Genomic DNA, 26317 nt, shown 5'->3' with positions numbered 1-26317 from the left:
TTCGTAAAGAAACAAAAGTATGAGACTAAAATTGAACATTTAAAAGTACAAGAACTAAAATAGAATTAGTACTAATTTATGAGGACTACAAAAGAATCATTTTCTAAGAGTATTTTTACCCAAAATGTTGTAAGATCAAACGTTAGATTAATCAAAGTACATGTAAGCTGGTCCAAACTTATGAATATAAAAAAGAAAATTAGAAAATATTAAAATAAGAAAGACTTTGTAAGATACTAAAAATAATAATGAATCTCAAGGTTGGTAGAAATTAGTAACAAAATCTTCATGCTCTATAAAATGAAATAATCAACATCAACATCAAACTAAAATAACAAAGAGGAAAAAGGTAAAGAAGAGAAGAAGAATGATGAGAAATTATTGTAGAATGTCAAGACACATAATAGCTATTAAAAATAGCCATAAAAACTTCTCATTAAATAAAATGTTTTGATTGCCATTCAATTGAACAAAGCATTCTCCAACTGCATAATCAATGTCTCTCTCTCCTTCTATTATTATTTTTTGAAAGAAGTCAACTCAAAATGTTTGATGATTACCATTGAAAAAGTAGAAAAGTGATTGGCTCTAACTTCTTAGAAAAAAAAAATAAAGCTTAAAGAAAAAACACAAGTAAAAACAAAATAATAAATAAGTAGTTGATATCATGAGTAATCTCGAATTACACCATGGGGCGTTTGGTGCATAAGTTCGGAATCAAATGCTTAGCAATTGAATGTTTGTGTGCTTATTTAATAGGATTATGATGGAATTATAGATGCATGTGTTTGGGGTGCATGATTTGAGAATTTAGATTTCTGATGCCTGTACTTGAGGTATTGGTTTTGAATTCTTGGGTATAGCTAATCTATTTATTTTTTTTAATTGTATATCCTAAATATATCATGTATCAATTTTTTTTTTTTTTTAATATTTCGTACTTCTAATTTAATTTCTTAACTCTATTGATTTTCATGACAATAATGTAAAAATGAAAAATTTTAATATTCAATAACAATAATTTTAATTACTGTTGCATTAACATGAATGATATAAATATGAATATTACAAACTATTCACAAAATATAACAAGTCATATAATCGAATGATGTTTATGAAAGTTTCAGTTAAGCAATATGAAAAGGGGTCTAATAGGTTTCAAAATAAGCATAACCAAAAGGATCATGCAAAGACGAAAGTCAAGTAAAGTTACCTTTACCATAGTTATAGTCACGTTGCTTTCCTATAATGCTTATGCAACTTATTATAAACCACTATTATCAAAAGAATTTAAATAAAAATGAGTTTTTTTAAACACTTTTCTCTTAAGTCAATTCAATAAGTTCTAAGTCTTCTAGTTAAATTGACCAACGAAAAAAATGAACAATGTTATTAAACTAAAAATAAATCACGATACATGTGATATATATTTAAAATTTATACCATATCACCAATATACTAATATTTCATTTATATATACTTGAAATCACAATAATAGTTCATCAATTTTCACCTAGGAAAAATATTAAAAAATAAACAAAATCACCTAAAATAAAAGAAAGATTAGTTTTAAACAAAGAAGAGAAAATAGATAATTAAAAAACATGATCTAATAATAATAATAATTTAAAAAAAAAAAACTCTAAGAAGAAAAGAAATCAGAAGAATGAAAAAAAAGTATTTTAAAAAATGTTATTGTGATTAAATCAAAGACGTATTTGGAAAATGACTCAGAGAAAAAAAATTTTAAAATTCATTTTTATTAATTTTTCAAGATTTACGACGGTTGCTGGAGTTGATGGTTGAAAGTTTGCTGATGGAGTTGTTAGAAATGACACCCAATAGTCGACTGATAATGGTCACCAAAGGTGGTGTTCGGAGTTGTCGACAAATTTTCTAGATTGAATTAGAAAAAAAAAAAAAAGGTAATCCATGGGTTTGAATAGTGTTTACTATTCAAGCCCATGGGAAAAAGTGTAAGAAGTCTTGGTGAAGACGGTCGTTGATCAATGGTGAATATGGTCAACGATTGCCAATGTTTAATTAAGACCATCTGAAGGCAATAATCAAGATGATCCGGAGTCGACAGTTAGGACGATCGATCATCATGACTGTAACGCCCCAAATTTCAAGGTAAATTTTAACTTTTTATGTTAATTTTGGGGATTTAAAATTTTTGGTGTTAAATTTTATTTGGTTTAGAAGAGAAAAGGAAAAAGAAAAGGAAGGGTATAAATTTTAATGATATAATATAATAATAATAATAATAATATAATATGATTTATATTATATTATTATTATTATTATTATTATTATTATTATTATTATTATTATTATTATTATTATTATTATTATTTAATATATATATATTAAAAAGAAAACCGTAAGCTACCCGCGCGCGTCGCCCCCGGCTCCTTCTCCTTCTCCTCCATTCGCCCGACCATCGCCCTAATCACTTTTTCCTTCTTTCCCGACAGCGCCAGCAACGCCGCCGCCCTTCCTCTTCTTTTGACCACTCTTCTCCGCCGCCATCGTCCGCGCAAGATGCGTCCTTCCTACATTGGCAGCGTCGGGCGAAGTGCGAGGGAGTCGACCGTCTCTGCCCGCAGTTGGTCGTCCGTCAACTCCCTTATCTTCATCTTCTTTGTCCCAGAACCGTCGTCACTGCCCGTTCGTTCTTCACCGTCCCCGTCCTCCGCCACGAACAGTCAACCGCCGGCGAGCCCTCCAAACCCGTCACTTGACCGTTCGTAAGAACCCCCCATCTTCGACTCTCTCTCTCTCCGTCTCGTGTACCTGGGTGATCGTCGGTCGTTTCTGCCCTTAGTTGAACAAGCCGTCGACTCCTCCGTCTCCGATCGTGTTCGTTGCGAGCCATCCCTCCATTTTCACCATGCTTCCCCTTCGATCGCCGTCGCACGAAGCCGAAATCTAGCCGTTCGCGAGTGCGTCCACTACAAACGATCGAACCGAGCCGAGTTAAGCAAGCTGAGCCGAGCCGCAGTTGAACCAAGTTGAGCTAAGCCAAGCCGAACCGCGAGCTGGATCAAGCCAAGCCGCGAGCCGAGCCGAACTGAGCCGCAAGCTGAGCCAAGTCAAGCCAAGCTGAGCCACGAGCTGAAGCAAGCCAAGTCGACCTCCTTATTTCCCAAGCTGAACTAAGCCACTTTCCTTCCACATCGGGTCACAGTAAGTCTTTGGTAAGGATTACTTAATGAGTTTCCTAACGTGGCTATAGCCGATTCAAGTAGATATTCAAATAAAACGTGGAACTTATTGATTGGGTTACCTTTCGTTCCTTGAAGGTGTTAGAGAAGTGGCGCTCGAGTTCTTGGGTTTCATGGCAGACTTAGTGGAGACAGCCCTCTTTTACTCGGGTAAGTCGACGGATGTTGCTTTGGAACATTTTAAATGTGGATTTTGGTGATGTCATCGTTGAACCCTTATGTTTGTGTTTAGGTGGATTCGTGTGGACGTCGAAGTGAACAAGGATTTTAGCGACAGTTCAGGTAAGGGATTTCTTACTACTGGACCTTCGACCAAAACTGGAAATGTAGTAACCCACATGGGAATTATACGATAGTAGCTGTATTGGATTGATTGATGCATGTGTGCCTATAAAACATCCCTATTATGCACTCTTGACTGATTAAAGGTGACGTGATCGTTAGTTGTAGCTTATGTACTTATATACGTTAATGAGTTGTTTCGCACCGATGCCCAGATGTTCTGTGTATTGTAGTTATGTTAATGGGCTGTGCTGTTAACTGGAATAGTAATGTTGATGGATTTTTTGAAAATCTTAATGTTATGTAAAGTTAAGGTCTGTTGTCGGGTTACTGGTTATGGAGTCATTAAAGGGATGAAAACCTTTTACAACGGAATAATTACAGAAACCTAATTTTAATTGGAACCTTAAAAATACCAATACATTGGCAAAAAATTACAAAAATAATTTTTATGGTTAAACATGGTTTGAATAAAAATACAGAGAAGAAAACTTACGCTCGTTGACGACTCTGAATCTACCAATCAGCAATTTAGGCACCACCACTTGGAAACCTTCCTATTCTCTTATTGAGATGATTTGTGGGAACCAAAATTGGAATAAGGGAATTTTTCTCTAGGAGAGAATTTTTTCAGAGAGAATGGAGAGTCTTCTTCTTCGCAGAACTCATCGTTGTGATTGTTATGCAAAGAATTCCCACTTCTTCTGACGAAAGAAGTGGGAAGTTGGAGATAATAAATGGGAACGTGGGAAAACCACCCACGTTCCGTATTAACTTAATAATAATTATTAAATTAATATATATTAAACTAATTAATTAATTTAATAATTAATTAAATCATATTTAATTAATATTTTCATTTAAATCATATTTAATTAATATTTTCATTTAAATCATATTTAAATGAATATCTCTCGCATAACCTATAGTTTTAATTTAATTAATTTAATTAAATCTAATTTAATTAAATCAAATTAAACTAAACTATTAATTAATTCTCCAATTAATTAATTTCTAAATTAAATATCTTATATTTAATTTAATCCATAATTTGAATCATATTCAAATATAAATTTCTCTCATAACCTATAGTTTTAATATGTATCATATACACATTAAATTTTAACTTATAGTTTTAATATGAATCTAATTCAAATTAAACTAATATTTGAACTTATTCAATTTTTTTATTCTTTCGTAATTTAATTTTGAATCATATCCAAAATTAAATTTATATAATAAAGTCTAATTAACATATAAACTTTATATTATAATGTATCAATATACATTATACTAATTTCCAAAGTAAATTTGAATATTTCAAATTACAACCAATATAAATAAATCTCATTACTCTTTATAAGCTAGGAAGGGGACCTAATGGACCTACAGATCAGAAGCTACAACGATATGAGATTAATTAGCTAAACTCATTAGCTACATTAATCAATATTCGTTAACTGTGTGTACACTCCACTAAAGACTCACAGCTGAACTATTCTCACTGTAGATATATTTCTGTGTCCACGGATATAGACCAATACCAGTAAGTTAATCCTTCACAAGTGTTCGTAACACCAGCTGGGTCAAATTACCGTTTTACCCATGGGTTACCTCTAGTCCTTAAATACCAGTGCTCTTCTAATGAACAACCTGTTTATGGTCCAACCACTAAACAGACACCCCTCTCGTGTCATAGAGAGGGTAGGGCCCTTTGTTCAAGACCCGAGACACCATTTAAGGGAACACTTATCTACTTACCCTACAGGTGGGAAGGAGTGAATTCCATCTTGTGTGATATGTTCCCAGCTCTCCACTCGGTCTTGTCCCCAAAATAATAAGTATATTGAGTCGGCAATTTGGTCACTCTCACCTGTACAAATCAAAGGATAATCCGTCGCAAACAGGAGTTCATAATACACTCAAGATTAAGACTAAGTCACCTAGGTCATCCTAATGAAATAGAAATCCAACTAGTTAACGGAGTTACATATAGTGATTACTATTTCGTGGTCCAGTCTTATGCAAAATCATTGCATAGGATACCCTCACTCGCATGTCGCATACACGAACACATTGGATCAATGTGTTTGTATCAAATACAAAGTGAGTCGTATCCATAGTGTTAACAGGATAAGGTACCCAACCTTAACCCTATACTATAGACCCTTTAAGCTGATCTTGAACATTGATCCCCATATGTCTCTACATATTGTTCAAGACTCACCAAACAGCTTAGGATGTTAGTTTATTGGATTTAGGTTATTAAGACAAAACTAATAATATAATCAATAAAACTTATTGAAATTATAATAATAAAACACTTTATTAATGGCAGTCAATTGATTATATTTACTATCTACGAGTTTTAGGACATAAAACCCAACAGTCATGCCGTGGAGGAACTAAAAGTTTGGAAACCTCTTGTGTAAGTTGTGTATACACCGTTGATCTGTGCTGTGGCTTGAATGTGACTGTTAGCATAACATAGATTACCTGTAGATGCGCTAGGGTTTGAACTGAGACGAAGTATCGTCAGGTGATTTTACAAAGTGATGATTTGACTAGTTGACTAGATTTAAAGAAATGTCACGATGACGTGTGAATTAAATATTCATATAGCGACTGAGGAGACAGTTGTTTAAACCTAAACTGTATGACTGGCTAAGCTTATAACCGAACCGTTAACTTGAACGTTATTGTGATGTGACTGTTGTAGATGGTTTAGTATAGACTGTGGGGTAACGGTTAGCTTTATCTATGGGGTAGCGTACCTTACAGGCATGGTGTCCTTCGGGATTCCTCGACTGATATATGTATCTTTCGGGATCACGAGACTGATATGTGCATCCTTCGGGATCACGAGACTGATATGTGCATCCTTCGGAATCACTAGACTGATATGTGCATCCTTCGGGATCACGAGACTGACATGTGCATCCTATGAAACTGATATGTGCATCCTACGAGACTGATATGTGCATCCGACGGGATCACTAGACTGATTGATGTGTGCGTTCTACGGAACCACTAGACTGTTTATGTAGGGTACCCCTTAATAGGAAGCTAACTGTTATTACCCTAACGGGCCTAGTAGTGGGTCCCTTATTGGGTATATTCTTATACTCACCATTTTCTCTTTAACTTTTCAGGTAAGGATATGGCGAGGGGCAAACCGGCGAGCGGCAAGAAGGATGTGTGAAGGCTACATGGACGCGTCTAGTTTCTTTATGCTTATGCTGACGTATTTGTAAATTTCTATTTCTTTTGAGAATTTAATGGAGTCATGGTTAGAATATTTGATTGGTGGTTTTGTTTTGACGATTTTGTGAACTATATTTTGGAACTCTTGGGAACGTAATTTAAAAGAGGGCACAAATTTTTTTTGTGATATTTTAAATGTTTTTAATGAGTCGTAATCGGTCTTTTATGAGCTTGTGTGTTTTACTGTCGAGTCTTAGCAGTACGTAGTGACCTTAGCTTAGTCGAGAAGGTTGGGTCGTTACAATGATCGTCGATCGATCATCGTGACCGTTGATCGATCATGGTTGATCGTCAAGTTGGCTAATGTCTATTGTCAACAGTCATCAATGATCAATAGTAAGAGGTTGAAGTGAAATCTTTTCTAGAATATATATGACATTCAATAAAAAAAGCATATTCCAAAACCATGAGTTTGGTTTCTTAATTCGGTAATTTTATTCCAATGACCCAAACATGGATTTAGCTTCTTAGTTCTAAACTCATGGGCTAAACACCCCCATATGATTTATGTTGCGGGTAATTTTGGATGTAAGAGATAGATTGAAGCCAAGAAAATACAAAGAAAAATAGCTCCAAGATAAAAGTGGATGGACTCTTAGATATTATATTAAATTTATCTTCACTCACGAGTTTAAGCTTTTGGGTTGAATTGATGATTCAAGATGAACCTCTCCACTCAAATATGTTTAGAGTCACCCGTAGATTTATGTAGGCATTAGCGGGGGCATGTGCGCACCCTCACATTATCGATTTTTGTATTTTAAGATTAATTTCTAAATGTTAGATTACAATATATATTAAACAATACTTAATTTTAAATAAAATATGGTTGTAATGTAGTGGTTGTATCTCCACTCTTATAACCACCAGGTTGTGGCTGCTTTGATTTAGAATTTTTACATTTGTTAGGCATCTCTTTCCTTAAATTACAAATATATGTTGAAGCACATGAAGGACTACCAAGTCATTTGAAAGCTGGTTAGGCCCTTTCAACCATAATTGTTGGAAGATAGGTTGATACATCATAATGTCAAACTACTTCTATCAAGTATCTACTTGCAGTAAGAAAGAGAGTGGACAAGTCTTTGTGGATAATCAAAGTCACATTATTGGTTATTATATTAAATTTATCTTCCCCAATAAGTTTTTGAATCAAATTGATGATTTAAGATGGTATCAAAGCAAGTTGATTCAGAATGTCTTAGGTTCAAGCCCCTCAATTTCCACTTACTTGACTCTTCTTCATATTTCAAGCTTGCAAATCAGAGGGGTGCTAAATAATATATTACATTTGCTTTCAACTATTAGCTTAAGCTTTTGGATTGAATGAGTGATTTAAGAATGTTAGGTATTTCTTTGAATTCATTTTTTCATGGAAGAACCAAGCATTTTAAGACAAAGTTGGCTCATTGCAGCACTTCAAAGGAGCCATTAGTTGATATTCTCGCTAAGTCCTTTTAGTGTTGGTCGTTTTCAAGTTTTTACGGTAAACTTGGATGTTTGTAATATTTTAGGCCCATTTAGGAACCATTTTGTTTGTTTGGTCATAAGTTTATAGTCTCTTATGTCTTTTAAATGATTGAAACTCAAGTTTAAAGTCTACTTTGTAGTAGTACTAGATTAGTCGAAGGTTCTAAGTTTCTAGAAAAGTTGTCAAGTATCTATATTTGGAATTAGTGGATAATCTTTTGTGGAGATAGTTTCCCTCTATGAAGAACAACATATACGTACCCACATCAACTGCAATGAACCCAATAGATTTTCTAACATTAAACAAACAAAAAAGCAACACCAAATGTCAACAGAAAAGATCAAGAATGAAATGAAAAGGACCTTTAAAAGGGAAGCGAAGGCTCTATTTCTCTTGGATGTAACTTAAGAAACCTCATAAACATTCAAAGTTTCAAGCTCAACCATAAAAGCGGACAGAACTTTCTCAGTATATGTTCTTATGACAACCAATCAATCAAATAGTTAAAAAAAAAGTATAAAAAAAGGGTCAACAATAAAAAGAAAATAGAAAAAGAAACAACAAAAGTTTGAGTATTTGGTGGCAATGAGAAGAAGCTCCATGAAGCTTTATCAAATCAAAATCAGAGAGTGGCAGTGAAGGGAACTTGTGCCTTTGAGATCCAATCTTTACCATCAATGAAGGAGGAAACTGTGAACTTTTTGGCAGTTTTAATGTCAATGTTCTTGACACCCTTCCATTTAACTCTTTTGGACGTGGAAGAACCACGGCCATAGTTTTGAAACTCTGCATAGAATATGGTGTCTGGTGCTGATGTTCCCACCCATGGCAGCCAACCAGATGGGTGAATCAAGCTCCCCAAATTACTTTGCATAAACACGGTCGTCGAGTAGTTCTTCCATGGACGACCGAGGTAAGTTTCGGTAGTTTTCAAGTTGTCAAACGGTTGGATCAAAGAACCTTGTATCGAAATGCCGGTGTTTTGATTAGGATCAAACCTGCCTTGAGCAGTGATTGTGTTCTTTTGGCCTAAAAGAGGCAACCTGGGTGCAATGGTGCAGTTTTGTAGGACTACTGCTGAGTTTCCGAAGATGAAATCGACTGTGCCGTAAACCTTGCATTCACGGTAGAATTGACGGTTGGAGTGTGCGTAGAGAGTGTCTTGGTATGCATTCATTTGGCAACGGTAGAAGATTGATTGGTCAGATGTCGACATCAGAGCGACTGCTTGGTGTTTGCTCGGTCCAGCCGTGTTTATGAATCCCATGTCTATGGCAATGAAGCCTTTTCCCTTCGCAGCTGCAACAGGAAAAAAAACACATGGAAATAAATTGTTAGATTGTAAGGTTCGTAAAATACAAAATGGCGTTTTTGTTTAGAGGAATCTTTTTGTTTTCTTACCAAATGATGCAGTTGAAAATGTTGGTGTTCCATCTATGACATTAAGGCTGCCACTTACTATGGTTGCATTCATTCCATCACCAACCATAACCACATTCCATTTGTTCTTCACAACTTCAACTTTCTCCTTGTAAGTTCCCTTCTTCACATAAATTACAGTTCTCTTCTTGCTCTTATCAGGAACAGCCTTGAGAGCTTCAGTGATTGTTTTGTACTTCCCCGAACTGTCTTTTGCTACAACAATGTCAGCCTGCTTCCTGATATCACTTTGAGCCAACTTTCGGAGTATCGGGCGTGCCCAATCTCCATTGCTTTGACGATCTTCATAACTCATCAATCGTCGTAGACTTAAAGAATCTGTCAGCTTTGAAAAGAACGACACAATGGCAAGTCCATTACTAGTCAACTCAGTGGAGTTCTTCAAGAAATTTGCAAAGAGGTCTGCCAAAGCCGGATCGACTTCGGCAAGACCATCGATGCAAGTCTGTTGGTAAGTAGCTGCTGAAGTTAGCCATGTTTTCAAATCATCCACAGCTTTCAGTAACGTGATATCACTAGAAGACAATGTGATATTCAAATGATCCAAAGCTAAGTCCAAAAGTTCATGACAATTTTTCAAAGCCAATATGGTCTTATCGTCAGTCGTATTGGTAATAGCATGATCAAAAATGTGGTCGGCCACTTTTGATAATTCACCGAGAGCCAGTTGAACCGCAAGCTTCGATATTTGACCAGGATCGAGGTGGCTCGAGTTAGCAAAAGGACCAAAAGCCTTTTGACATGTATCAGGATACAATGTCACATCACAAACTGCTTTGATTGAAGCTGAAAGAGAACCATTTTGATTGTTACTGTCATCATTGTTATTTGAAGCATTTCTAGTACCAAAAACAACAGCAACAACAACAGCAACAAGTACAACAGAGGATAAAACAATGACAACAATCCTTCTACGGGTCCTCCGGCTAGCGTCGAGCCTCAATTGGTCGGTTTCATCGACCTTACCGTAAGGTCGAAGAAAAGACATGGTGTTGTGAGTTCCTCAAACTTGTTGTAATGAAAGAATGTTTTTGGTGAGATGGGAAAAAATGTCGAGTCTTCAATACAATAAATAGAGAGAGCAATAATCTTGAATGTGTTGACGTGCAAAGCACTAGAGAGAGTGAATTTTGAGTACTGATTCTTTCATTTCTATGGAATTTTTTTAGTTATTCATTTGATTTGTTTTAATTTTAGTTCAAAAGTTCATACACGGTTTAAAGAACTGCATCTCACGTTTCAGCATGATATCAATGCAACTAATAATTTGTTGATTTTTTTCCCTCTACTTCATAATTGAAATTTTGGAATATATTAACAAAATCTTCTTGTTTGTCTTCCTCTCTCTCTACAGCTAAATTTCTTTAAATTTTTTTATTCATTTTGTTAGAGAAAGAGAAATTGATTATGCACATATTTTGGTTGATCTAAATTTGGTTCGCAAAAAAGAAAACTAAAGTCTGACCCTGTCATTGACTTCTTGCTATCTGGCAATGTGCTACTTTCTATAAATATGGAAATATTAGTATATATTAAGGAAGTCAAATGAATAAAAATGTTTATATAAAGGTTTTCTTTTTTTAAAAGAATTACAAGTTTAGTGCTTAAATTTTGAGATTTGTTTATTTCGTCTAACGTTCAAATGGAACTTTAAAGTCTTATTTAGTAATATTTTATTTCCAAAAAATTGTTTCATTTGTTTTTCTTGCAATACAGTTACCATCTTGTTTAGCTTTTGGTAATTAAACACTTAATTCTTAACAAAACTTCAAAACCAAAAACAAGTTTTTAAAAACTAATATGTTATGTTTTTGTGTATGTCTCTCTCTATACAACTTGTCTTAGTTTTTAGAAAAACACTCCTAAGAAGTAGATAACAAAACAAATAGATCAATTGGTGAAAATATTGTTTATAAGCTAGATACTAAAAAAGGTCAAAACTTTCAAATTTGTATCTAGTAAATTCACGAAAAACTTTCAAAAATTCAAAAACTCAAGGACTGATTTTGTGATTTTGAAGATGGGTTGTTGAAACAATTCAACAATTCAAACAATCTAGATTACCAAATCCAAACCGTAAGTGTTAGGATGTGTTGGAATTTTTTTTCCAGGTTTGGATTGGATTGGATTGTATTTTCTAAGAGTTTTGGTTTGAGTTGGGCCGTTGTGAGAGTAATTTTTAAGAGCCGAGGTAGAGACCCTCTTCAGGTCTTATGGGTTTGGTTCGATATATTCTCTAAACCAAACTGAGTTAGTTCATGACATCTAGACACTAATTTTTATTAAATTTGTAATCTAATTTTTGGATAATTTAGTAACAAAAGCAAAAAATATTTACGGCTTGTGTAACAAAAAAACAAAAGCCTATGAAGCCGATAAAATATTTTTTACAATTTCCAGATTTAACTTTAAATATCGTGGACAATTCGTTACTTTTCTTTTTTCTTCTTTTTTTCGATTAATTCATTCTATTCCATATTTTCTTTCTTCTATTTTTAAATGATTTATTCTTTTGTTTAAATATCCTATTTCATCTTCACTATTCTCCATAAGATTCTATTAAGATACTTCCTCTTTCTCGTATTTGAGAATATCAAGATCGTTTAAATATCATTTTAACATGATCTAAATGACCGTTTACTATTGTCAACACGATTGTTTACCATAGTTTAAAACGAACTACACGATCGTGTTGGCATAATCTAAATGTTCGCTTACCATAGTTAACATAATCATGTTGCATAGTTAACACGATCGTTTAGCATGATTAACATGATCGTATGATTTGAAGTTTTTAACGATTATTTACATCGAACTATAAAATCGCTTACTATAATCAACACGATCGTTTAAATTTGAAGCATTTTTCTCAATCGTTAAAAAGAACAACACGATCGTGTATATATCATGACCTAAACGATAGTAGATCATTCGTTTAGACTATAATACACAATCATTTAGAATACTACTTACACGTGTGTATGGCCAATTAATCCGAATTGTTTTATACAATGTAAATATTTTACTGGTTTGTTTTATTTTTTTAAAAACCCCTTAATTTTTATCACCGAACATTGAAGTTAAATTAAATTATAACTGTGGAAGGTACATATAGTATTGTACTAATACTACATTGCAATTTGATGTACCGAAAAATATTAAAAATTAGGAAGAATTGTCATAAAAGAAAGTAATGGTCAACCTAAAGGTTATATTTCGAAATCTTTAATCAATTTATAAGGTGTCAATATGGTGCATATAGTATTTGTTTTGTTGGGGTGGTGGGTGTCACGAATAATTAAATTTCTTGTGCTACTTCAAAATATGCAAAAAGAAAATAAATCAATCATATGAAAGAGAGAATAATTTATATAACAACTTGATGATGAATGAATTTTAATTTCATAATCGTAAATTAACAATCTTTAAAAAAACATAAATAGACAATTTTAATATCACACGCGTAATCACATCTACATTGAAATATGCTTATGTTAACATCTTTAATAGTTTGACCGTTATAACTGTATCAATTTCAACATTAAATGTGAACGTGTTCAAATTTTTACCATTGATTTCAATGCATAATTTAACCACCAAATAAGTTTGTTGTAGTTCAAAAATTTCATCGAAAGGAAAAGGAAAAAAAGAAAAGACTCAACTCTAGTGTTGTTGTTTCTATGAACTTTTATCAGTTTCATACATAAAAATATTTTATGATTCATTTAATCCGTAAGGGAAACTTTGTTTGTCAATATTTAGAGCAAAACCGTGTTAGAAAGAGTTATAAATATAATACATTTTAATATTACAATACTTATATAAGTTTTAGATGAATTTGATGAAATGGAAAGTTTAAGACTAAATTGATATAACTCGATAATTTTAGAAAAAAAATTTAGGAATCAAAATAAGAACAGAACTAAGCAAATTTGAGATGGGGAAAATCATTAGATACAAACTTTTACTAAAATATTTGAAAAGCATATCCAAGAAAACCTGCCAGTTTCTCACATCATAAGCTTGAAGTAAGAGTAGCTTTTTCCGATCATCTTGAAACAAGGGTTGGAAGAGTTAGAAGGATACATATTTAGGCATATGGATTAAGAATATTACAAAAATGAAACACCATTTTCACTATTTAAGTAAAGAAAAGATGTAAAGACTAATGGGGACATCAAAATATCAATTTTACAGAAACATCGATATTAATTGAAAGTCGCGAAAAAATCTACAAAAAGAATTGAATACTTAAATTATTAGAAACAAACAATTTGAACTTTTAAAACAAGTTAACATATTTATTATTTGTATTTTATTTTTGTGACATTTTATTTATAACTCTTTATGTTTCATGATTTTTAATAAAATAATCTTACAATGCCGATGTCAAACTCATAAAAATGTAGAATATAAAACAAAAATATCACATGCCAACAAATATTTAGTACCTCATCGAGACATTCAAGATTGTTCGAGCCACGGCGTTTTCTGAAATGAAATCAATACAAGCTGCCAACATCAACTTGTACTAAACACGTCATTTTAATGGAAAGGTAAAAGATTACAAAGAGAACTAAAAACAAGAGTTGATGAAAAGATGCCATGTAGTATTATTGTCAATATACTGCCAAGGAGAAATGTGAAAAACAACAAATAGAAACCACAGTTTCTCTAATTTGAACTCAACAACAAAACAATTTCTTTATATTAAGACAACTCAATACAGGCTCTGAGTTCAAAACTCAAGGTTGATTTAATAACACATTATCATTACCAAAAAAGAGCAGGGAAGAACTCGAGAAATCTAACAAATTAAGAGTACAAAGGATAGATATTACGTTATAGGGGATGGGACTCATTTTTTGCCACCACCTGAAACATTAAATTTGAAGAATATAATATCTCCATCTTGGACCACGTAAGTTTTTCCCTCTTGTTTGTATTTTCCAGCGGCCTGTGAAAGAAGGAAGAAAGGTAAAACGCAAATTGTCCAACCTAAACATAGCTCATTGATTAAGATTTCCCTTGACTGAGAGTTCAGAGTTTGAATCTCTCACTTCTACATCTAGTTCAGCTTGAAACCAATGAGGTTGCGTTTTGTAAGATGTTAAATACGGTTTAAAAATTATTTTCGTTTGTCGGAAACAGGTTTAAAATTCAGGCTTCAAATCCAGATTCAAATATAAAATAACCCAAGATTGAATATATGTATTTATACCTTGACTGCCGTTTCACTGCCAAGTTCCTTGAGATCCTCAAATTTCATGACCTAAAACCAATAAGGATTAGGTTTATCATTTAAACTTGAGAGCTGGTTGAATATGTGACTAAAATTGTTTAAATATAACATAATCAACGAAGGCTTCATAATAACCTCAGCACAAATGAACCCTTTCTCAAAATCAGTATGAATTGTCCCTGCAGCTTGAGGAGCCTTTGTTTGTCGCCTAATTTGCCAGCATTTCACCTGCAAAGGTCCATATATTCAGGATTGGATCAGGCTAAAAATTAAAACAGAAATTAAATAGGGGAGACTTAGATAGCAAACAATCAAATTTTCTGACATTTACAGCAGTCAAAGAAGATGAAGAGAAGGTATTCTACATGAAAAGGTTTGGAATCTCTCGTAAACAGTAAATGCAAACCACTCAGGGATGGGGGGAACCTGCGAGCTGATAAATATACTACGACAAGAAGCTAAAGTGTTGTATACTATAGGCAAAAGCATCAAGTAATTGGCAGAGATAATTCGATGGAATTAAATTATAACCAAACAAAATAAGTCAAATTAGGTTGAAATTTTTTAGTACAATTTTATTTATTTTTCTATTTACTTTTTCCAATTAGGACGGTGAATAAACTATTTAAAAGAAAGAGACGAGACTTAAAAACAAGTACAAAAACATAGAATTCATGCAGTGTAAACAAACTGAGCCAATCGGGTTAATTCAATTAGATTTTTCAAGTCTTTAAGTTAGCTGTCTAGTTCATTCCATGTAAAGAAACAATTATTTCAGTAGTTAAATTTCCAGAACTGACAGAATCTATCTAGTTTTCATCTGTAAGATTTAGTCCATCTTAGTTATGAACTTAGCAACCCATCTGAAAGGTATTGGAAAGAAGTACATCATGAAACTTTTGCATATATGTCATAGCTCACGGCCTACCATCTACTTTGGGTCACAGGACATCATAAAATAAATACTTTGGTTTAAATACCATTACTCATTACTACCATCCTCTACTTGAAGAGAGTAGCTCTTATTATTACTATTATATAGAAACTATGCTTTCATTGAGAATAACTAGAATGGTAGAAAATTGGAGAATACAAAAAACAATGGCCAAAACGGCACCTAAACACCTTAGAAGATGAAGAAAATGGCACCAATATAATAAGACTAATTACAAAAGTCTAAAGAGAGGCATTAAACTTGGGCAAGGAGCACACCTCTTCACTGCTCAGAAAACATTTCAACCATCAAAGGCAAGAAATGGTAATAATTACGTAATATTTGAACATCTTTTAATTTGTAAACGCATAAAGTGCATACATACATGTAAATAATTATGATATGTATTTTACCTCATCAGGACCAGCAGTGAAGAAGTATATGAGATTGATCGCTGAGAACCCAGTCTTTATGATCTTTGGAAGAGCACTGTAACAATGTCAATCATGTTCAGTGCTGTAAAATTATTATTTTTCACTATGAAGCTTCAAAATTGTTGTGAAAGGAACATCGTTTAGTTTTACGGGCAGGCTTTTCCTTCTCCTTCGACAAATGTTGGCATAGATATTCACATTGTATGCCAACACGTGGAAAAGCAATTTATTTAATTAGAATAGATGGGTTTGTTTGAAAATAAAAAATCACAGCGTGAACTAGAACTAGTAGTACTTTTCCATACACATCAATCAAGAGCAATATTGTATACATTTAGAAGAGATAGTGGATTCTCTTTCTATGTTTAAATTGGGCAAGGGAACTTGGATTTCTTTTCAGAAGGATAATTGGGCTTGTGCTTTTAAGGACCAATTTTTCGCATCTTTTCTTTCTTCATCTCCAAATGCAAGTGGCAAAAGTATGGGACTCTTTCATTTCAGAATGGAATATTGCATTTGGACAGTCCTTAAAGAAGGAAGAGATCACCTACTTTGCTTCTCTTATGGGTACTATTTCATTTCTAAAAGTTGACCCTTCAAAAGATTCAAGGAATTGGCCTTTGCTCAGGGCTGTTTACAGCAAGATCTTTGACAAGAAAGTTGCTTCCTCCTCGCCCTTGCAAAAGATTTATTGTGAATAATATGGAAGACGGAGAGACCTACGAAGGTCATTAGGTCAACATACTTATATGATTAATAACTGTTGACTATACACTAAAATCGTTATTTGATGCCAGTTTGTAACTAGTATTAAATTATATTATTTTTGCCACTTATTTCTCTTTTATCCCCCCACCGAGTCCTTAGTACTACAAAAGCCAAGACTGAAAACTCACCTTTGAATCTTGTTCTCTTCACAATACTTTTCTACATCAGCTGGGGACGACATATCCGCAAGATTTCTTTCTAACACACCACTGAAAGGAATAATCGTTTCACCACCATGTTCCTGCACCCTGTCGGAAAGGATCGATCATTTGTAACAAGTAACTGGTTGAACTTGAAGATAATTAAAATGCAATTTGAAGTAGCATCAGAGAGAAGGAACCAAATGGACATTTTCATTAAACAGAATGGGCATTAACATAAGACATTATTTCTTTGCACATGCAACAATTGCTTTTTGTTTGTGTGTTTGCATGTCTAGACCAACTTATGCACACCTCGATTAATCTCTTGGGACAACCCACCTAATCCTACAACATTTGGGAATCAATAAAACTAATAGGATATTAGATCTAGGTAGGTGATCACCATCATTTACTCAAAATGATGAACATAATATTGAGCAAGTGAACACAAGACAGCACTTTATTTAATCTGTTTTATTGGAAGAAGAAATCAAAAGATAATCATGTGATCTACAGGAAAAACTGAGTGAATAGTAAATCCCACTTATAAAATAGCAAACATCAAACTCCGCAATCAACAAAATCTAGCATTGAGCATGTTAAAACAAGGCCTAGAGTGATATTTTCCTAATTTTGCTGGCAACTATCATGAAGTAACTTGTGCGGAGTGTGTACACAGTGCACATTAACACAAAAAACAAGCAAATTATCCACTCATATCTGAAAAACTATCCTTTCGTCCATGAGGTTTGAGTAATAGGTCTGTCTATTTAGCTCATAGATTTCAAAATCTTAGATTTACATCCCTATAATCTAGTAAATAGATTACTATACTCATCGACTTGTAGCAACTTAACAGAAAAATAGGATGACATATCTTATAATAAACAGAAGATTTGACTATTTTAAAAAAGGAGGAAAAAGAAGGAAAACCATCCTCTTATCTTCTATCTTCCTGCACTCCCACCACCACATCCTTCAGCCCTCTCAAATCCGACGTGCATTGTTTGATGGTGGTGAGACTTATAACCTCACCTTCACAAATCCCCTCTCTCTCACCATTTTTCCTCTCCTCAAAGCCTCACTGCTCACTTTCAGCCCTTATTTTCTCTTTTCTTTTTTTTTTTTTTTCTTTTTGAGTATCAAAGTTCAACCCCTCTTAGGTCAGAAGCTCCGAGTCATCATGCCTTCTTCATCTTCTTCTGTGCTTCTTCAATGTTTCAATCTTTCCCTGTTGCCCCGTTTCCCTATAGGGCTTTCCTTTTCTAATCCCACTTTCCAACTTCGCCGCTTTCCACGTATACAATTTTAAAGTTGAATACCAAACAGACAGATCATTAGACCTGCTACCCAAATCTTCAAAACCAAAAAGGTGATTGTTTCTTTGATAAATTAATGTGACGGTACAGACATTCGCATGCTCAAAAGCTCAGACACAACGAGGGAGGTAGTAAGAAATTAGAAAATGTATACAGCAAAATATAGACTATGTACCAAGCATGAATCTTTGGAAGAAATTTATTCTTCTTTCTTTGGTAATCTTTCTCCGTCATGTTCACCTAAAAAATGTAAATATGAGCACAATTAAAATATCACTCGGGATATAAAAACATTTTAGAAGAAATTATAGGAGTAGAAAACAGATCATGCATAGGTTTATCAATAAGTTGTGCCGTGGACAGCTACTGAATATTCAATGAGAAAAAACATTTTTTCCACAGGTCCATAATCGACTTCAAATGTAAAAAATCTAGCATCTATGTAATTCCAAATTTATAGGTTTAGAAGGTTCAACCTCAAGACACGATAAAACTTGGTATGTCAGAACTGCAGAGAGGACTTATAATTTGTCTTTGTATCATGCAGTTTGGTTTGAAGGCATTGGTTTTATTTTATTGAGATTTATATTATTCGGGAGGAGGCCAAGTGCTTCACTCTAACAACCTGGGTTTTAGGATTGAGAGATCTTGGGAGGAGGCCTAAACTAAAGGCTTCTCGGTCATCTTCGCTAAGACCTCTTTCCTCCTCCACAGCATCCTGCCTTTCAATGCCCTTGGCAAGACTAGTCCCTTAAGTTTGAATGTTGTCAAGAGAGATAGTTGGTCGAAGTTTATATGGTCCTTGAGGTCCTTCAGTTTCTGATTGAAAGAAAAAACAGTAATCTACTTCCACAAAACATATACTTTATTTTGGATAATCAATTGAATAATAAATACTAAAAGACACCATACAAAAAACTAAAGACAAGAAATTTGGGAAAACATTCATATTTTAATCAATATAACAAATAGAAAGAATTGAAAACGATATGATCATCGGGTCAAAAATGTATAGACAACAAAGAACCAATAAATATATATTATAACAAATATACTTGTTAACGTGATAAGACTTACCAAGTAAACAACAGGCTTGGCCGTGAGCAACTGAAAAGTATTGAGAATCTCAACATCAGCAGCTTTCCAATCACCTAAACGAACATCTTTACCTTCCTCAAGCGATGCCTTGACCTGAAAATGTAATTACATTTATCAATTTAGCTCATTGAGCATTAACAATATTGTTTTTGTTCATCAATGTCAAAAGAAGTACATTAACAAGAAAGTAGACGAAAACAAAACACAACAAAAGAAAAACAGAATTCCAAATATGAAAACCACACCTTTTGGCAGCATTCAAGTTCAATCTTCAACTGCTTGTCATTGCTTCTCTTCATGCTCTTCTCAAGATCCTCAATTTTATTTTTTATAAATTCAATATCCTAGGTAGGGACATAAACTTTTAATGAATAAGACATTTTCAGCAATAACATTTTAAAAGAAATAAATATCAGGGGAGAAAGCATGCTTTTTCCCACTAAAATGTGTCAAGCCAGAAAGCAGCTAAGATACCCAGCAATGTTTACATTTCTAAAGTTCAAGAAAGTAAGATGAACGTCTCCCCTTCCCTCCTGCTAAAAAAGACTATATACATATTGCAAACAGTACGAGAAACAATTAACTTAATAATTTTATGGAATAACAGGCACCGTAAATTTGCATAACTGGTATTTAGACGAGGCGGCGTAACTCAAGTATCTTCCAATTAATCTTAAGGAAAGTCAAACATATAGATCTGTGGTACATGTACCGTCAGCCATGCTACTAGGTGATGGCATGATAGAAGCAGGACCTTAGATTTAGTTTTACTTCTTAAAACAAGTCAAAGATCTCATTTTTTAGAGTGAAATGCAGTAAATTAGGAAAATTAAATTGATCAAAATCTTTAGCCCCACGATGAAATTTAGAAGCCAACCAAAATTTGCTAAATAAAACAAACCTTCAAACGCAGTTCTTCGCTGATAACCTCTAAATCCCTAACAGGATCCACTGTATCGTCAACATGAATAATATCTGCATCCTCAAATGCACCTAGAAAGAAAAAGAGAAAGTTTAATCCTTCGGTGTGTGAAATCAAGTGGCTATGAGGCAACAAGTGAACTCAAAAATTAATTTAAGGAAAGGAAAATTTTCATTTTTACCAAAACAATAAAAGAAATAAAAAGGAAAGAAAAGAAAAGAGGTATCACATCCACCTTAAAACAGGGAAAAAACTAAAACATAGACAAACCTCCAAACCTTATCCGTGTTAGAATTTGTTTTAAATGGAAAATAAGAGAAGTCCCAAGACAGAAAGATCCTCATCTAGAATGGTTTTTTTATAAGAAACAAATTCCTTTGATGTATCCTCATCTAGAATGGTTTTTTTATAAGAAACAAAACTTCAGAGGACAGGGCATGGTTGCTGTGGACACATCTTACCCTAAACTTCAAAGACAGATCCAGAAAGATCCTTACCTAGAATGTTTTTTTTTTATGATAAATAAATTTCTTTGATGTATCCTCATCTAGAATGTTAAATCAGTTATTATTACGATCAGTTGAAAACAAGCAACAAGCAACAAATCTTCAAAGTATAGGGCATGGTTGATGTAGATATCTTACGTAAAACATGGAAAATTCCATCAACAGCACGGATGTGCGATAAGAAACTATTGCCCAACCCCTGTCCTTCATGAGCTCCTCGAACCAGCCCAGCAATGTCATGGATTTCTAGAAATGCCGAAACCTATACATTAAGATTACTTCAGAAGGATGCAACACAAAACCCTTAATTGAATTTAATATTGGACAAAGTAAGATACTACTGTTGCTAAATAATGAAAAAAATTGTTTGTATGATAAATTCTATAAAGCAAATTCTACAGAATCCCCTTTAAACTACTGGCGCAGAGGGTTGAGAAATTCCAAACTAAAAAAGAAACCCACAAAACTATATCCAACTTTGATCAGGGGTTTTCAGAAGTGTGACTAATTTTGAGTCCTAATAAACTCAACAAACCTCCTCTAGCTTCATTATTTTTTTTATAAGACCAAAAATCCTTCGAAATCAAAGCCCAATGAGAAACATGAAAATGAACAAGAGACCACATTTCTCTAGCATCCCTCTCAACCCCCCAAACACCCTGCTATTCCTCACGCCCCACAGCACCCAAATAATAGCACAAACACAAGCACGCCACAGAAACCAGCCTCTTTCCCCAATTCCATTTGATAGCTTTGAAACAATCGCAACTCCATAAATCCAAAAATGTCAAATGAATACCATTTGGCAGTAGGCACTAACTTCAAACTAATCACCATAAGGGAGATAAAAATGGTTTCTTCACGAGGTGTGACATCTCATTTATTGTAAGGAAAACAAACAATCCAATTTTTATTTATGAAGAGTAACCAAATGGGAATGAGATCTCCCACAGCATGGCTCCATCCAATTGCCAAGGCTTAGGCCAATGAAACCACATCAATGATTTTTATAAGAAACAAAGTAATGCATTCAAAAAAAGCAAGAATCCCTAAAAGAACAACCCAAATGCATTCAAACAAGTTGTTTTGCATCCCCTTCCCCAAAGGAAGAATTACAAAAAGACCTTCCAGTCTAAATTGATGGTATCATTGATTTGGTCAAAAAACTTGTCCCCATCAAAAGAGGACAAAGAACAAGACTTATCAAAGAAAACCCACACACATCTTTCCTTCCAAAGGAGCTGCGAAATAGTTCTCACAACATTCTACCAAATGACCCTAGACTTGCCTTTCACAAACCCACTAGTAAGAGCTTCATCAAACCACAAGCTCAAGGATTTAGGAAAAGAGCCTTGCTGTCCAAACAATTGGGTAAAGTGATTCCACATATTTTCAGCAAAGCACATTGGAGTAACACATGACTGATCGATTCTTCACTACTACAGCACATCACAATTCACATGCATATTCCGGGAAATAGTCAAGCTGGGAAATCTTCTTTGAACCATGCCAAGGTATTAATACTATTTAAAGGAGCTTACCATATAAAAGATTTTACTCCGATCAGGACCATACCACCCTAAATTTGAGAGCTAAGTCTTCCTCAAGCAGCCTCCTTTCTTGACATACACCCTCCCCAATGCAGAACTGACAGTAGAACACCCAGATTTATCCAGCCTCCACACTAGAGAGTTATCCTCCTGAGAAAGAATACAGGGCTCATCTTCTAAGCCCCAAGTCCCAATCATTTCTCTTCCACACATTGTGGACAGTATTAGACTTGACATTTGAGATTCTGAAAATGCTGGGGAAAAGGAATTCCAAATCGATTGAATCCTTCATAGTTGAAGCATGTACATATAGTAATTGTAACAACATCCAAATTGATCAAAACCAGTACATCAAAATAAACAAGAATGGCAGGTTGGTAACTGCAGGGGTTTTAGCCTCATAGGTTTTTATCGAAGTTATTCAACATGCTTAGGAAACTTATCGAACCCCTTTCTCCACCATTAAAAGACCATATAACAACATTTTCTTCCCTGCCGACTGCCCATGGACTTCATAGATTCAATAAAGAGTCCTATGTATTTAACATGTTTCCTCCACCCAAAATTGTAATACAATGGCTGAAACAAACTTCTTTGACAAAATCTATCATCCTTAGAGGCAGTAGGATAATTTGAAAACAACAATAGAGCTACGAGAGAGATGAAAATGGATAGGGAAAATCATTCAATGCACCTTAATATCATCGACAGTCAAACACTATTGCCTTCCTCTAGGGCTTGCAGATCTCCTAGCATGCTATAATAAATCTTTCCATGCATGGGGCTTGTACTTCAGCACAAAATTTCAATTTCATGTTTTATGAATTTCTGTCAAAACTTTGGCACCGCAAAAAATTCTTATCAAGTGAAGATCCTAATTATAATCGTCATAGAAGATTATTCTTTCCCAATAAATAAATAAATTGGTTAAACAAACATTATCAAAGTTGATGGGACAGTGCATTAAATAACAAACTTATATCACAATATTATGGATGGTTTAGAAATTGTGCAATTATTTTACTGCTTAGGAGCTCAACGGTCAACACTTATATGGAAGTATGGTATTGCACTCAACGTTACTTACTCCTACAAGTATTAGCACTTGGATGTCTAAAACTAAAACTTCTCAATTCAACTAGAAGTAACCAAATAAAGAACAACTTTTCATTTCAGACTTAAAATGGAAAAGTTAAACAGTTTTAACAGCAGACACTACAAAAAGTAATATCTAACGAAATGTTGAACCATACAAGTGCCTCTGAATAGGTTCTTCCCATTATTTTATTGATGGAAAAACTAATCTGAATAATTCTAAATTGATAATAGCTCTCGAACAGTAAACAAACCTCGCTTTTAGGTTTGTATAAGTTGCAGAGCCATTCAAAGCGTTCATCGGGCACATTTACTCTGGCTTCATTAGGTTCAATAGTACAAAAAGGGAAATTTTCAGCAGGTATTGACAGCTTTGTAAGTGTGTTGAAAAGAGTAGATTTGCCAACATTTGGCAATCCAACCTGAAAATCCCAAACAAAGACCAATCACAAAAGTGTAAAGATGGATAACAGCACTTAACAACAATTCTAAACTTTCAGAAAATAATGAACAGTGTATCAAAAACCAGGTCCATCCATATGTTTTAAGCGCAGAAGAAGAAAAAACTATAAAGCAGAAGCGTAATCAAGTAACAGAACAGCAAAACCAAAATAAGAACTCGCATCCAGGATTAGAAAACCATGAATACAAACGTGAATATAAACAATCAAATGAAAAACAGAACTGGGTAGCTCTTTTTTTTTTTTTTTTTAATATATGCGGAATAAATGAAGAGCTCAATGAAATTTTATTCTTGATCAATGCATGCTGGGAATCCACTATAATCCAGATAATCAAATGATAAAAGAAATGATGGAAGTAAGAACATACAATTCCAATCTTGAGATGGGAAGAAAAACGGCCAAGTATAGGTCGTTCAGCTGGAGCTTCCTTGGATTTCGAAGCTTTAGGAGGCATTGCCGATAGTGAGTGGAAAAGGAAATGGGTGGTATAGGGTAGCTGCTGAACTTCTGTGCCGGATTTAGAGAAGAAAGTGAGCAGCTGAAGAGGAGGGCTCTGTGTTGTTTCCCTTATGTTATGATGGCATTGCCGAAGCCCAACCCAAGTGTTTAAACCCTAGCAAATTCACTCGCGTTTCACAAACGCAGCCCCACCTTACGATGTTATTTTAGTCAAACTTTGTTTTTTTTTCTATTATTATTTTTCTTTTCTGTTCTTCTTCTTTATGTTAAAAGTAAAAAAAAAAATGAAAATTTGATAAAATATCAATGATTTATAGAAAGATCATTTAATGATTTTCTTCGGTAAAGTATAAATAGTTTTTTAAATTTTTTTAGTTTTAGAAAAATCATAAAAAACTAAACATAGTAATTTATTCCACTTGATATCTCTATAATCAAATAGTCGAATCAGTGGCGGATCCAAAAAAATTATTGACGGGGGCTTTATAGTTTAGTCAAAATAATTTATAAGTGAGTGGTTCTAAAAATTAATAAATTTACTGACTTTCGTACATCATAATTGTCTCCTACAAGATTTCATATTTTGAAATCGATACATAATAGCTTTATTATCTATCTTATCAAATAAATCTTTCTCAATATATGCTACAAGACAATCATTCATCCATTGGTCTTCCATTCGATTACGCAACTGAGTCTTTATAATACTCGTAGCATAAAATGTGCTCTCCACGGTAGCCGTTGTAACTGGTAAGATCAATGCTAAGGTAAGCAACCGATAGACTAATGGGTAAACTTTATCTTTAGCTATTATCACCGTTTTTTGAGAAAGATCACCAATACTTGTTAACCCAACAAACATATTATCTGAACACACATCAATGATGTAATTTTGAAGCTGGTCTTCAAAAATAAGAAGCTCCGTAGTTGAAAATCTATAGGATAAAATTGTGCAAGGCAAATGAGCTTTTGTCTGTCAAAAGTAGTAAATGAGTTGCTTGGATCGAGACATGTTACACAAAGAAGCAACTCGGTGCTTTTCTCAGTGAAATGATTATTTAACTCTTGAAGTTGCATGTCAATAACTGCATAAAAAATCTCAACATGATAATGATATATATTTGTGATTTCTTGAGAATTTCGTCTTTGCCTCCCTCGAACTAAAAATGCATCATCCATTTTAAGCATTAGAATACCATGCTTATTACAAAAACTTGACACTTCATCGAGCACAATCAATTGTTGCACCTAATCGATTTCGATAGTCAATTCTTACTTGATTAGACATCTTGTTAAAAAATGTTGCAATTTGTTGTTTTTGATGTAAAAGAGCTTCACATTTGCCCCCAAGTTTGGTTATGTGCACTATTTGGTCCTCCAACATGAGTTTGCAATTTCTCTTTTTTCTTCCAATTTGAAAATCCTTCCCCAACAAAATGGTCACCTCCTGATTGTTCTCTCCAACTTCTGGTTTGAATAAATAACAACATAAACAATAGGCAGCATCTTTTGAAATACTATATTCCAACCAATTAGGATATTCAATAAACCAAATTGGATTAAATATTATTAACTGCGAGCCGAATTTATTCAACGGAAAAGTATGATTTCGAGATTGGCAAGGTCCTTTTTGTAGATATGCTCTACGAAGTTCATCACGAATATTACAATTGTAATCAAGAATTCTAATCCTTAGACC

At 33.8% G+C, this 26317-nt stretch overlaps 2 protein-coding genes across 2 annotated transcripts; both read right to left on the bottom strand.

The window, feature by feature from the left end:
* Positions 1-8528: 8528 nt before the first annotated feature.
* LOC103488419 (putative pectinesterase/pectinesterase inhibitor 24) lies at positions 8529-10712 on the bottom strand. The gene is made up of 2 exons (XM_008447144.3): positions 9646-10712; positions 8529-9543 (listed from the first exon to the last, which is right to left on the bottom strand). The coding sequence occupies exons 1-2, from the start codon at positions 10670-10672 to the stop codon at positions 8867-8869; spliced, it is 1704 nt and encodes a 567-aa protein (XP_008445366.1). The 5' UTR covers positions 10673-10712; the 3' UTR covers positions 8529-8866.
* A 3650-nt stretch (positions 10713-14362) lies between these two features.
* Positions 14363-24813, bottom strand: LOC103488428 (obg-like ATPase 1). Its single transcript, XM_008447156.3, has 12 exons — positions 24527-24813; positions 23950-24117; positions 21189-21312; positions 20524-20615; positions 19868-19966; positions 19602-19715; positions 18700-18764; positions 17191-17310; positions 16274-16349; positions 15062-15154; positions 14906-14956; positions 14363-14641 (listed from the first exon to the last, which is right to left on the bottom strand). Exons 1-12 carry the CDS (start codon positions 24611-24613, stop codon positions 14543-14545), a joined length of 1188 nt encoding a protein of 395 aa, XP_008445378.1. The 5' UTR covers positions 24614-24813; the 3' UTR covers positions 14363-14542.
* Between the last annotated feature and the right edge of the window lie 1504 nt (positions 24814-26317).

Source organism: Cucumis melo, chromosome 12, assembly GCF_025177605.1.
Source record: "Cucumis melo cultivar AY chromosome 12, USDA_Cmelo_AY_1.0, whole genome shotgun sequence".
Classification (NCBI taxonomy): domain Eukaryota; kingdom Viridiplantae; phylum Streptophyta; class Magnoliopsida; order Cucurbitales; family Cucurbitaceae; genus Cucumis; species Cucumis melo.
This window is presented reverse-complemented; position numbering and strand designations above follow the sequence as displayed.

Bases quoted from the DNA above. Each gene is read 5' to 3' on its own strand.
- LOC103488419 (XM_008447144.3), bottom strand. From the start codon at position 10,672: ATGTCTTTTCTTCGACCTTACGGTAAGGTCGATGAAACCGACCAATTG. The intron at 9,544-9,645 runs GTAAGAAAACAA...TTCCTGTTGCAG, and splicing joins ATTTTCAACTGCATCATTTG to CTGCGAAGGGAAAAGGCTTC.
- LOC103488428 (XM_008447156.3), bottom strand. From the start codon at position 24,613: ATGCCTCCTAAAGCTTCGAAATCCAAGGAAGCTCCAGCTGAACGACCT. The intron at 19,967-20,523 runs GTTTGTTTTATT...GTCCCTACCTAG, and splicing joins GCGAAGAACTGCGTTTGAAG to GATATTGAATTTATAAAAAA. The intron at 18,765-19,601 runs GTAAGTCTTATC...TACATTTTTTAG, and splicing joins CCAAGCCTGTTGTTTACTTG to GTGAACATGACGGAGAAAGA.